A 13,318-nucleotide genomic window follows, 5' to 3' on the forward strand; every position below is an offset into this window, starting at 1 on the left:
TTTTGGGGGGGGGGTGATCATAGTGGTGTGAGCTTTGGGAGTCATACGAAGCTCAAATATCCATGGGGCTGGCTGATATAAGTCTATACTTGAAGGACGGATGTGTTCAGAAGTTACCTACCTCAGATGTGAGACACGTGGAAGTTTTGTTCTTGGAGTCATTCTTGAATTGCTTGGCTTTCTGACTACTTTAACGTTGGGATTTTATTGGTGGGTTAGTTGTCTTTCCTTAATCTTGAGTATTCCCACCTCTAGGAAGCCGATGCAGCCTAGGAAAACCTGCATTCAAATCTTTCATTTACACCAGGGATGCCAACACACCCCAGTCTCAATCACAGACACATAGAGCCTTCTGCCCACTCACTCTCATGCGGCATTCAAAGTTTGCCAGGTGGCAGGAGAAATTTTGCACCTGGCTATTGGCCACTTGCGACCAAGTGAAGATGCCTGGGCGCCAGGATGGCGCCTGATGTCTCCACCACCTGGAGGTGTGTGCCTGAGGATCCTTGCATCTTGACTGTTTTCACACACTAGCAACACATCCTGAAGAATTCTGTCCGTTATATTTTGTCTGCACAATCAGAATGAATTTCAGAAACCAAGAAGTCATACTGAAAAATACATCTTTTGAGCAGTCTGGCCCCCAAAATGGCAACTAGGCATTCCGTTTTGGGGACTGTATCCCTGGTTTAAGGAGCCATTTGGCGTCTAGCTTATATATCTGAGTTTCTAACACTGTTCTCACGTGTACACACATGTACATACTCCCTCACCCCCAGTTTGATGCAAGGTGATAGGGAGTTTTAAACCTCTCCTGATCTCATAGCACCTCCTTGCTCCCTAAAGGTAAAGGGACCCCTGACCATTAGGTCCAGTCATGGCCAACTCTGGGGTTGCGGCGCTCCTCTCGCTTTATTGGCTGAGGGAGCCGGCGTACAGCTTCCGGGTCATGTGGCCAGCATGACTAAGCCACTTCTGGCAAACCAGAGCAGCACACGGAAATGCCGTTTACCTTCCCACCGGAGTGGTACCTATTTATCTACTTGCACTTTGACGTGCTTTCAAACTGCTAGGTTGGCAGGAGCTGGGACTGAGTAACGGAAGCTCACCCCGTCACAGGGATTCGAACCACCAACCTTCTGATCGGCAAGTCCTAGGCTCTGTGGTTTAACCCACAGCGCCACCCGCGTCCCCTCTTGCTCCCTACTACCCAGCTAACGGGCACTTGTGGGAACAACTGAGAAATGTGTACATCCATGGGCTCTTCGCATTGCCAGCTAGGTGGGTAGGGGGTAAGGGTGAGGGAAAGCATGGGAAAGAATCTTGACAGCTGCATGGTGGACCTGCCCTTGCTTCCCAGCTGACAGACAATCCGCTGTTTGGTGGGTTGCAGGAATGCAGTTGTCAGCACAGGACAACGAGTGCGGGTGTGTGGTTGAGCATCCTTTGAGGAACCTGCAAAGCTACCTGCACATTGTCCACATGTGGTTAACACCATCAGTTAGCCAATGGCGGATACAAAGAATAGGCTCAAGTGACTGAAATAGTGTTTTGATTCTGCCCAAGATTTCAAGGTCAGAAACCCTCTTTCCTCTAGTGGTCTACTCTAACTGGGAATGTTGTGAGGCTTCCACTCTGTGGCCGGCTTTTCATGTCATTAAGTAATATGTAATTTCTGTTTTTTTATATCTGTAATTCCTGTAAGCCTAAGTAGGTGTAACGGCAATCATTGCACATTCTCCCCCTCTCTGCTCCAGCCTTCCATTTCTTCTAGATTGCAAGCCCCTTGTGGTGGAGAGCCATCCTTTCATTCTTTGTAAAAGCACTATGCACACAGAAAAATAATGTGTTGGGAATACTCTTTTAAAGAAGCTGTTGCATCCTTTGGCAAGAGGGAGTGGGTAGGATACAAATGGAAAGAAACGACACTGAAAAATGTATGTTTCCTAAGCTTCAGAAACATCCTTTTTGATGTTGTCTAAAACCCATAGGGTTTCCATTTCCAGGTGCACAACGGATTGTTTCGACTCTGTTTTTATATTATTTATTTGCAATAATTTCTATACCACCAACATTTTTAAAATATCATGGTGTAAAAATCAACAATGAAAATACATATAACAGATACAGAACGTGTCATAAATCAGTGGATTAGATTGGTGCATCAGCATAGCTGGATCACTCCACAGAGAAAACCTGGGTAAAAAGTTTTCATTGGGCACCTAAGTGGCAAACAGGAGCTACCTGCCTAATGTTCAGGATTTAGAGTAGAACTGCAAGTGACTTTTTGCTTCTGAGAGGTTCCTTGGAGTCTAGAGAGTGTGTTCTCCCCACCACCACCCAAAATAGGGTGGATATTTTTAATTTTTAGTCAACTTGTTTTTAACTTCTGACTTTTCATTGATAATTGTAATGTACACTATATGCTCTGTTCTGTGTAAGCCTCTTGGAAGTTTCAACAGTTAAGAAGTATACAAATTTTGAAAATAAGTAAATATGTGATGTATTTTGTGTAGTAATTAGAATATTGGGCTTTCTTTTATTTTGTCAAGTACACTTCTGGATTTTCCACTCCTGCTTTTAAGAAATTATTAAGCATTTCCTGAGCTACAGCAGTATTGGCTAACATGTTTATGAAAAGAAAAAATGCTGTCAGAATTTGGGTGCCAGGAACTTCAAAGTTGGAAATTGGTATTTTGGCTTCCATTTCTTAGTGGTTGTTAGAAAGAGTTCATGGGGGACCATCTATGGCTGTTGCTATGCAATATTTTTATTTTGGGGTGGAGTGGGAAGAGTAGAAGTGTGTAAACCTGAGGAAAACTAGTATCCATCTTTTCTCTTAAAATTTATTAATCTAGGAAGATGACAGTGAAGAGGAGCCCAAGCTGAAGTATGAAAGGCTTTCTAATGGTGTTACAGAAATTCTTCAAAAGGACGTCGCCAGTTGCATGATGGTGCATGAGAAGGTAATAGTTTGTTTGTTTTTAATGCACACACATACGTAATATTCTAAAAATGTAGATTTGTTCTGTCTTCACCAAAACAGTTGAGATTTGGGTATAGATGATACCAGAAGCTCTAAATTGTGGTAACAAACACTGTAGAGATATTTCCAGTTGCTGAGAATTTGTTTCCCGGCAAGCATGAGGGTATAGGCAATTATTTGCTTAGAGATTCACTAAGTGAGTTCTGACTACTGTGAGCTCTTTGCACGCTGCCCAATTTGTCCCTGGAGTAGTTCTGTGTTAGCTGCCACTTCTGAAGAAGTGGAGGACAGGGGAGGTGGTTTTGATTTAAATTCTTTACTTGGCAAATCTCCTGCAGCCACCTATTATCCAATCACTTTTTTGACGTTTTTGTCAAGTGCTTGGTGAATAAACATGACCTCCACTCAGCCCCGTGCTGGGATAAATTATTTGCATTTACTGTTTTTCTTCAAGTCACCCACCACTCACCCATGCTTGAAAACCTTACATTATATTCCTGGGGTCAAGTGCACCCCAGTTAAGTTAGAGGTAATAGAAGGGGAAAGAGAGATGTAATGTAAGGAAGCTAAGCGAAGGGTTGGTTTTTTATATATGTACAAGGATGTGACTATATATTGATGTTAACAGGCATCTGAAATTAGATTTCCATATCCTTGGACGCGGGTGGTGCTGTGGTCTAAACCACAGAGCCTAGGGCTTGCCGATTGGAAGGTCGGCGGTTCGAATCCCCGCGAGGGGGTGAGCTCCCGTTGCTTGGTCCCTGCTCCTGCCAACCTAGTAGTTTGAAAGCACACCAGTGCAAGTAGATAAATAGGTACCGCTCTGGCGGGAAGGTAAACGGCGCTTCCGTGCGCTGCTCTGGTTCACCAGAAGTGGCTTAGTCATGCTGGCCACATGACCAGTAAAGCGAGATGCGTGCTGCAACCCCAGAGTCGTCCACGACTGGACCTAACGGTCAGGAGTCCATTTACCTTTTACCTTGGACATGCAATGTTGACTTATGTCACATACCCCCTAAGTTGATACAATGGTTATCTTCCAGGGTTTACCTCTGCAAATAACCGATGATTGGTCTACTTACCTGGACAGGATAAGTTTAGTTGAACATTTCGATTTAAGCTTAGGGATATAAGTTTTTTTCTTGCCTATAGCATCATACATCTCCTTGTTCAACTTGGGCAAGCCTCAAATTCCTTTAAGGCCCCCACCTCACCTTGAGATTAGAATTATACACCCTTGGCCAATACACGTTGATCCTTCCTATATTAAGGTTTTGGATATGTTACATAAAACAGCCGTCTCGTGTAATTCTATGATTCTATGTGTGAAAAGATCTAAAGCTTACTGAGCTTTGACTAGTTCCCTTTCTGCTTGTAATAAGAAATAAACTGTTTTTCATCCCTTCACACAATAATGACATAAAGGGATATGATCCAAAAGCGCACATCTCTTTCTCCACCCCTTCCCACTTCTGTTTCCTTCCTTTTTAAAAAAGGGAAAAAATACAGGGGGTTGGACTAGATGACCCTCGTGGTCCCTTCCCATTCTGATTTTATGTTATTTTGCAGAGATTCCTTGTTGCACAAACACAGCATGCCCCGGGTCATAAAAGGTTCCTCGTAACAGGAAATGCCCAGTGCTTAATGAGATTATGGATCACCAAAGGTTCAGCCAAACTGATCTTTGAAAGTTTCTGTGATCTGACAGCTGACAATTTTCATCTGGAACTATGACGCTTCCTTTAAAAAGAAAAAAAGAAGAAGTAAATTTATTGGGCAACGCTATAAGTATTTTCTATATTTGGAGCTGTCCAAGCTCTACCCTAATTATAGTGTCACAGAGAACAACACAACAGCAGAGTTGTTTTAAGTAACTGAGCACTTTTGGTTTTCTAGCAAACTACACTATTTATGAGTAGGATCAATAATGTTAGAAGCTGAAGTCTAGGTGTCTTTTAGGAATTGGTCTCTTACAATGCTGAGGCTAAAAACTGAGGGTGGTGTGTGTGTGTGTGTGTGTGTGTGTGTGTGTGTGTATGTGTATCCCTTAAAAAAAGAAATATAAATAAAACCGTAGCCTGTATGATAGATGTACGTTTTGATTAGAGCAATTTGGCTTTGTTTGGAGTACCGAAGAGTGGCATATATTCAGACTAATTTCCCTCCAGAATTATTATTTTTTTCCTTGCAATGCTAAAACATATTTTCACTGGACTCGCTGTCTGCATTGGATGACTAATCGTCATGGCACCTGGTGCATTCAGGCAGCCCTGTGCAGTGGAATAGTCATACCTAGTTATGTCTGCACACCTGATGTTTTATTAACTAGTATTGATTTTTTTACCCGGGGGACTTTTTTCTTCCTGTAAAAAGGCAACCTTGCAGGAGTGAAAGGCATTGCAGGGGATGAATTTCTAATGAACCCCTTCTCTCCTCCTTCTCTCTCCCCCCTCTCTTTTTTGACTTCTCTTTAATGTGGCTTCATATTTTAAGTGCCTGAACTGAAATTTCATTTTAAGCAATTCCATTTTGATAAATCCTTTTGAACCTTGACTTTCTGTAAGGTTATTTTTTTTTAAAAAAAAGATTGTGCTGCTTGACTGACACACTTAGTAGTGCCTGTAAATTTGAGCATTTCATTATAGGCTGCAATGAAGCATGCTCACATGCAATGAAATACAGAGAATTTAGGAGTCTGACCACTTGAGTAATGCTAAAGAAAAGGTGCGGGGGCGAATGCATCCTCATCTATATAAAGGAGCACCAAACATTTTGTTGGTTAATTTGTTTTTAGTCCTCAGAATTCGGTAGCATAAACTAGATCTCTGTTTAGTATCTAAATATATAAATAATAACCCTGCCTGGGTTTTTGTTATATTATGAAATAGCAAGTAGAGCCCTTATTTTGTGGGGTTTTTTTGGGGGGGTATTCTATATGCTCATGCAGCACATGTGCTCTATGCACACTGGACACACTTAATGCTGGTTTCCGACCAGTTTTTATGGCTGAAAGGTTTGACCGCAGGACCAGAGCAGGCTGGGTCATTTGCATTGCCATCTTCTTTGTAGATTAAACTGGGACTGACCTGTCCGAGAGAGAGAGAGAGAGAGAGAGAGAGAGAGAGACCCACCTTTTCAAGGAATGCATGCCATGATTCTGTGCTAACTTGCTCATATGTGCAATTGGTCCCTTACCTCTCCCGCCCTGATCTCGCCACTGTGATCCACGCGACGGTCACCTCCAGGCTTGATTATTGTAACTCACTCTATGTGGGGCTGCCCTAGAAACTGACCCACAAACTCCAGCAGGTGCAGAATGCCTTACGGAGTCTTCGCCACTGGATCACATTCATCCAGTGCTATACTAGCTACACTGGCTCCCGGTGGAGTACAGGATCAGGTTTAAGGTGCTGGTTTTAACCATTAAAGCCCTATACGGCCTAGGACCCTTGTACCTACAGGACCACCTCTCCTGGTACGCCCCACGGAGGACCTTACGGTCTACAAATAATAACACCTTGGAGATCCCAGGCCTCAGAGAGATTAGGCTGGCCTCAACCAGGGCCAGGGCCTTTTCAGCCTTGGCCCCAACCTGGTGGAACGCCCTGCCACAAGAGTTCAGGGCCCTGCGGGATTTGACATATTTGACAAGATGGAGTTGTTCTGCCAGGCCTTTGGTCAGGGCTCAGCCTGACTCCCCTTTTCTTTTTGTATAAGAACTAATATGAAAGAGGCCTCCCAGCATTCTCACAGGCCCATATAAGATCAGCGTGAACATTTGGGCCAATGAGCACTTACTCTTCCCAACCCCAACCCTGCGGAAAGCCGTCTAATTAGATTTTAATTTGATTTTGACCTGTTTTTAGGAGGCAATTTAATTATTGCTTGATTTTATACTAATGTTATATATTTGATGTTAGCCGCCCTGAGCCCAACTTTGGCCGGGGAGGGCGGGATATAAATAAAAGTTTATATTATTATTATTATTATTATTATTATTATTATTATTATTATTATTATTCTATCTCCCCACGTGATTAAGAACTGGATGCAGGAAAAATAGTTGAGATAACCTCAGTGCTTGTTGGGATGTCAGGGGTGGTTTAAAATGGAGGGGCAGTTTTAAAAGCAAGCAATTCCGTTTATACGTTGTTGTTGTTTTTTTAAGTGACTTGTTTTTGTGCCACAAAGCTTTACATGAGAGCCAGTGTGGTGTAGTGGTTATGAGCGGTGGACTCGTAATCTGGGGAACTGGGTTCGCGTCTCAGCTCCTCCACCTGCAGCTGCTGGGTGACCTTGGGCCAGTCACACTTCTCTGAAGTCTCTCAGCCCCACTCACCTCACAGAGTGTTTGTTGTGGGCGAGGAAGGGAAAGGAGAATGTGAGCCGCTTTGAGACTCTGAAGGGGAGTGATAAAGCAGGATATCAAATCCAAACTCTTCTTCATATGTACTATCTAACCACTTGCCTTGGACAGAGGCACAGAAAACCCCCACTTCATTCTCCCTCCTCCAGTGTCCTGGCTTCTTTACTCCACTTTTCCCTTTCTTCTTTCACTCCCACTTCTCAGGTGCGAAGCTACCTCCTCTTCCGAGCTTTGCTTGTGACATGTTGTCTCCTCTGTAGGTTAGCAGCAGTACCACTTTTACACACTTAACACGCGCCAGCTTGATGCTTCTGTCATGATGAAGGTGCAGTGCAACAAAGAGGCAGAAGTCAGGAACTGGCTTTAAAAAAAAAATCTGTGGTGGCCTTAGTCAGGGATTATTTTGTTTCAACTCCTCGGTCTAGCTAAGCCAATACCGAAAGTGATAGTTCATCAAATGTTATCATTTTATTCTTCAGCATATGCCAGGATGAGCCCCTGTCTTCACACTGCCTTTGTGATTTGCCACAATAGAGTAGGAGGCAGCATGAGGAGACTGCCGGCCAACATTCATCTTCAGTAGATGACTTTTGACAGCTAGCATGCACCAGCACAATAATGTACGTAAATCATGGAAAGTCTTAATTTTCACTGAGTATCTTCTTTTTCCTCTCTTCAGTTCTTGGCACTTGGAACGCATTATGGCAAAGTTTATTTACTCGATGTCCAGGGGAATATCACCCAGAAGTTTGACATTGTAAGTACAACTACTTCTTTGCAGCCTCATGCTATATTTGGAACAACCCACCACATCCAGAATTTCGTTGATCTCCTCTGAGCCCCTTTTTTGACAAGTGTACTACTGCCAGCTGTGTGACCTGGACTTCAGTAGCACAACACAACAGGCTTCAGATCCACTGGACCAGACAAGGAGAGTCTCCTGCATGGCAAACTGGCAGCCATTGGAAAACGAATAGCAGCCAGCAGTTCCCCCAACTGTCTCAACTAGGGCTCAGTTCATGTGTTACCAAAGCATTGTGGTCAGTGCTGGTGGCTTGGTCCCACATTGTCTTTGGAATATGGCTATTTTCAGGGCCACTGAAAATAGCTGTAGCCCTGGTCACAATTAACACAACTCATCTGCATGCCTTGGGTCCTTGTGGCATCTATAGGCACAGAGCAGTTCGTTAGCTTCACTATTGTTGATAGTTAGTATGTGTCCTATCATATTGAGATGCCAAAAGTAATTGAAAATTGATTGATTGCCTTGCTACTTCAGTTTATCTACTGCAAATATATAAAGCTAATATTTTATGTGAATGTCCTGAAGCTTGGTCTCTTAAGGGATTGTATTGATTGAAGGAGAAGAGGAAGATTTTCCCCCCTCTCCATGTGATTTCCTGGAATCTTAGAGAACAAACACAATGCAGAATTTATGTAAAGTCATATTCTGGGGCATAAAATATGCCTCTTGTAGGCCGTATGCAGTTGCTGCTGAAGAAAAATATTTATAGTATTTGTCTTGCATTGTCACATATTCCATTAGGCTTTTTTTTTTTTTAAGACCATTGTCAGCACTTATCAAAGTGTCCATCACAAGGTGTCAACATGCTTGCAAAACGTAACGCGTGTTCTGATGCTGACATAGCAGTCTTTTATGTGAAAGGTGAAAGGTTACTTTTTATTTTTTTAAAAATCTAATTATGCAATTGTTCCCCCAAACCCACTACCAGGAGCAACTTTTTGAAGGGTTTTTTTTTTGTGTGTGTGTATGTATAGACAGACAGACAGATGCTATGGGCCACCCCGCTGTGCTGGCTGCCCTTGGATCTGGTGCCTGTTAACCTGGGAGTATACTCTGTAGAACTCAGTGGGACTTCCTTCTGAATAGACAGGGGTAGGATTATGCTAGAACTGGTGTGTCCAACAGCCTTGAGAAGAAAAACGGGTTGGAAGAAGGAAGGAAACCCTTCCCAGCTGCCTTGTAAAGGCAAGAGGGTTGGGTTGCTTGTGGTAAGGAACAAATCCTGTGTTCTTCTGGTTTTGGGGTGAAAACAAAGAAAAAGAGACACTCCTTTTCCGCTGCCCTGTTAGGGTAAAAAATGGGAATGAGGGGAGAGGGAAAGAGGAGAAGCAGTTGGCAAGTGGGGAATGGGGCACACAGGGCATGTGCCTGGACTCCCCTCAAACATGGCGTCAGCACCACTGTGTCCCCTCAGGTGCCTCTGAAGTGCTAGATCAATCTGTAGGTGACGAAAAATGAGGTACCGTATTTTTTGCTCTATAAGACTCACTTTTTCCCTCCTAAAAAGTAAGGGGAAATGTGTGTGGGTCTTATGGAGCGAATGCAGGCTGCGCAGCTATCCCAGAAGCCAGAAGAGCAAGAGGGATTGCTGCTTTCACTGCACAGCGATCCCTCTTGCTGTTCTGGCTTCTGAGATTCAGAATATTTTTTTTCTTGTTTTCCTCCTCCAAAAACTTGGTGCATCTTGTGGTCTGGTGCGTCTTATAGAGTGAAAAATATGGTATCTATTGCCTTCTTAGTTCTGAGTAGCTCATGACCATTGCCCAAATATAACTGTTTATCCAACTTTTGTTTCAAGCCCTCTTTGAAAGGTGAAAGTAGTGGGAGATACGAAAGGGCAAAAGGCTATTTTTGTTCAACAAAAGAGCTTCCGTTCTCCAAGCTTCAGCCTGAAATACAGTGGGGAGACAACTTAACTTAAACGGAGGGCGGGTCTTCCGAAAACGTTGCAGAATCCCTAACGACTCCTGACCGTACGCTGATTATTTCGATATGTTTCTTTCCCGCCCGCCTTCCCTCTCACAAACATGGCTGCATCTTCGTTGGTGACACCTGCTTAAGATTAACCGATATGTGTTCTTGGATCCTGAGCATTTGACATACTGGTGTTCTCTTGTATTAGGGTTCAGTGCTTTGAGTGAGATGAAATGTGTCAAATGAGTTGAAAATTATGACTTAAAGGCAATGGAGAAGAAAAGCCTGGCTAACTCCACTGACAAAGGAAGGTGCGGAAGCGATTTACAGCATATTAATTCCAAATGCCTCTTCATCTTTTCTTAAGATGGTCTACAATTTATTAATATAATTATTGCCGCGACTGACATCCTTGTAGATTAAAGTGTTGTAGATGTGAGAGCTGTACAAACACATTTAGCTAAGTAACAAATCAAAAAAATGCTTTCAGAAGGGGCGGGGTAGAGAGAATTCATGCCCTGTTGCCTGGTGTATTTAATAAAGACATATTTAGAGCAAGTACAGTAACAAGAAATGGCTTGTGCCAACAAAAGTGTTGCACTTCCCTTGGAGAGGAGAAAATGCGCACTGCTTTATAAGCAGGGTTGGTTTTTTAATATTTAATGGTTTAGTGGTGATGCATGAGTGTGGAAAACAAATTTAAATATATAATGTTTTGAAGCGTTCTTTGGGTGGAAGGAAATTGAAATCTTTTCAGCATGTTGTTCTTCTAAGGCCTTTCTCAAATGGGGGAATTAAGAAAATAGCATGAAATATTTAAGAACCACCCCCTTGCTGTGGAATTTTTTAACATGTGTTTGCACACTCCGTCAAGCGCTATTTTTAAATATTTGATGGCTTTGAGAATTCGAAATTTTTTTGTTTAATCAGAATGGCAGAAAAAGTTAAAAGTAGTCAGGTTGCCTCTTTGCAACCTTGAAAACCCAGAGGTTTTTGTAGCACTTAGAGCCATATTAAAGTTTCAGTGTTTAAGAACATCGGAAGACCCCTGCAGGATCACACCAAAGGTCCGCTTAAGCCCAGCATGCTGTGTCTCGAAGTGGGCAGCTTGATGCTTCTGTGAGCAAGACGGAAAAGCTGCGGCCCTCTCACGGTGCGTGTGCAAAGACACATCTCCTGCCGGAAGTGTCCTGTCTCTAGCTATGGAGGTTTCATTTTTAGGTCACGACAGACATAGCCTCCACAAATTTGTCCAATCCCATTCTCGGGGGGAGGACCATCGCTGGGCGATAGAGTGTCTGCTTCAGCACAGGAGGTCCCAGAGTCAATCTCTGGTGTCTTCAGGTAGGCCTGGGAGTGTCCTCCTCTTGAAGCCTTGGAGAGCATCTGCAGGTAAGCGGGTGGCACTGTGGTGTAAACCACTGAGCCTTGGGTTTGCCGATTGGAAGGTCGGCGGTTCGAATCCCCGCGATGGGGTGAGCTCCTGTTGCTCAGTCCCAGCTCCTGCCAACCTAGCAGTTTGAAAGCATGTCAAAGTGCAAGTAGATAAATAGGTACTTCTCCTGTGGGAAGGTAAACAGCATTTCCATGCACTGTTCTGGTTTCGCCAGAAGCAGCTTAGTCATGCTGGTCACATGACGCGGAAAAACTGTCTGCGGACAAACGTCGGCTCCCTCGGCCAGTAAAGCGAGATGAGCGCTGCAACCCCAGACTGGTCACATTCGTGACTGGACTTCACTGTCAGGGGTCCTTTACCTTTTTAAGGATTTCATGCTACAGGAACTATTGAGGTTGATCTGAGGCTTCTTATTACCTTGATGGGATTATCCACAAAGCGTGTCATGCTTCGAAAGTCCTTTTAAACCACCCTTCCGCCCACTGCCACACTTTGCCCTGCTTCAACCCATATTCAATCTCTCCTTTCTCACAAGTTCATCTTCCTCAGTCCCATGCACATTTGACGGGTGACGCATTTTGTAAACAGCCCTGATACCGTTTTACATTTGACAGGGAAGCAAGCCTTATAATGACTCTGTTGGTGTTATTACGGTGAACGATAAAGAACCCAGTTAATTGCTTTCAGAAAAATGATGCTTTGCTCCCCCCTGCCCCCACATAACAAGGAAGTTTACTTCTATTGATTTAAGATGGAGAAATATTTTACTTCGGGTTGCACTTTCATATGCCTTAGTCTTTATCACTTCATATGTTTTGACAGGCCGTGTAAATGTTTCTGTTTATTACTCTAACGGCATCATTTCAGTTGTCTTTGTCAGTAGCACAGAAGACAAAGCAGCGAAACGCCAACTAGACCGCAGAATTGAATGTTTACGCGATTTTGAAAATAATCTGCCAGGGTACTCTGCTTATTAACTCTGTGGGTGCAATTCAAGAAATGTTAGTTGCATTGAAGTCTCGTTGAAATCAATAGGACAAATCCCCTCCCTTTGAAACGGGTTGTTCACATTCGCAGACGCGAAGCACAGTGGCACCGCAACTCGGGTAGATTTTGCTTGCGCGATCGCAGCTTTATGCATATTGCCAGGGAAGAAGGAGTGAGTGAAGACCTGCCTCAGAAACAGCGGAGGAATAAAAGATATGCATCAGGAACGGCGGGAGGAGGGGGGGATGTGGTGGCGGCAGCAGCAATCCTTGGAGGCCTGATCCACTGCAGCTGTGCATCCTGCCGCTTGAGGCAGTCGCCTCTCCTTGCAGAATGGCCTTGTCTGGTGACACTTGCAAGATCTTTCAGGGCAGTCCATCATGTTGTGATAAGCAAACCGGTTGCTGAACCCCTGAACTACTTGCATGAAGTCACCTCCTTGCTTTGGCATATTACCTTTGGTATGTTCCCTGTTGTAGGAGCTCAGCAGAGTTAAAAGACTGTGCCAAACTCTTTAAGAGACAGGAAGCTTATTAGATAGATGTGCGTTTGCTAAATCCCAACAACCTTTTAAAAGTATTGGGGGATTTGGAAAGGATTGGCTCCTAAGAAGCTAGCATACTGCTGATTCCCTTGGCTTTTCCCCTTTCCCCTAAGCTTCATTTTCTGCTTGCGCCCACCATTTTTCCTGTGAGAAAGAGACAGGGAAGTGGGCAGTTGTTTAAAAGTTGCAAGTTCTCAAACCTTATGAGGAGTAAAGATAAAAGTATATCCATTTTAATTCTAAGTTTTTATAATTCATCCTCGAACAGTCAACTGCTCTCTAACATACGATACCCTAAGGAATCTCTTTTTGGTGATCCA

At 43.6% G+C, this 13,318-nt stretch overlaps 1 protein-coding gene across 1 annotated transcript in view; it reads left to right on the top strand.

The window, feature by feature from the left end:
* The window catches only part of VPS41 (VPS41 subunit of HOPS complex), a 107,786-nt gene that overhangs the window by 24,524 nt on the left and 69,944 nt on the right, over positions 1–13,318 (top strand). Inside the window, exons 3-4 of the mRNA XM_083577743.1 lie at positions 2,859–2,966; positions 8,032–8,109. Coding sequence (XP_083433869.1) covers positions 2,859–2,966; positions 8,032–8,109 — 186 coding nt within the window. The remainder of the gene's footprint in view (positions 1–2,858; positions 2,967–8,031; positions 8,110–13,318) is intronic.

The sequence above is a fragment of the Podarcis filfolensis genome, assembly GCF_964270895.1.
Source record: "Podarcis filfolensis genome assembly, chromosome: 12".
Taxonomy (NCBI): domain Eukaryota; kingdom Metazoa; phylum Chordata; class Lepidosauria; order Squamata; family Lacertidae; genus Podarcis; species Podarcis filfolensis.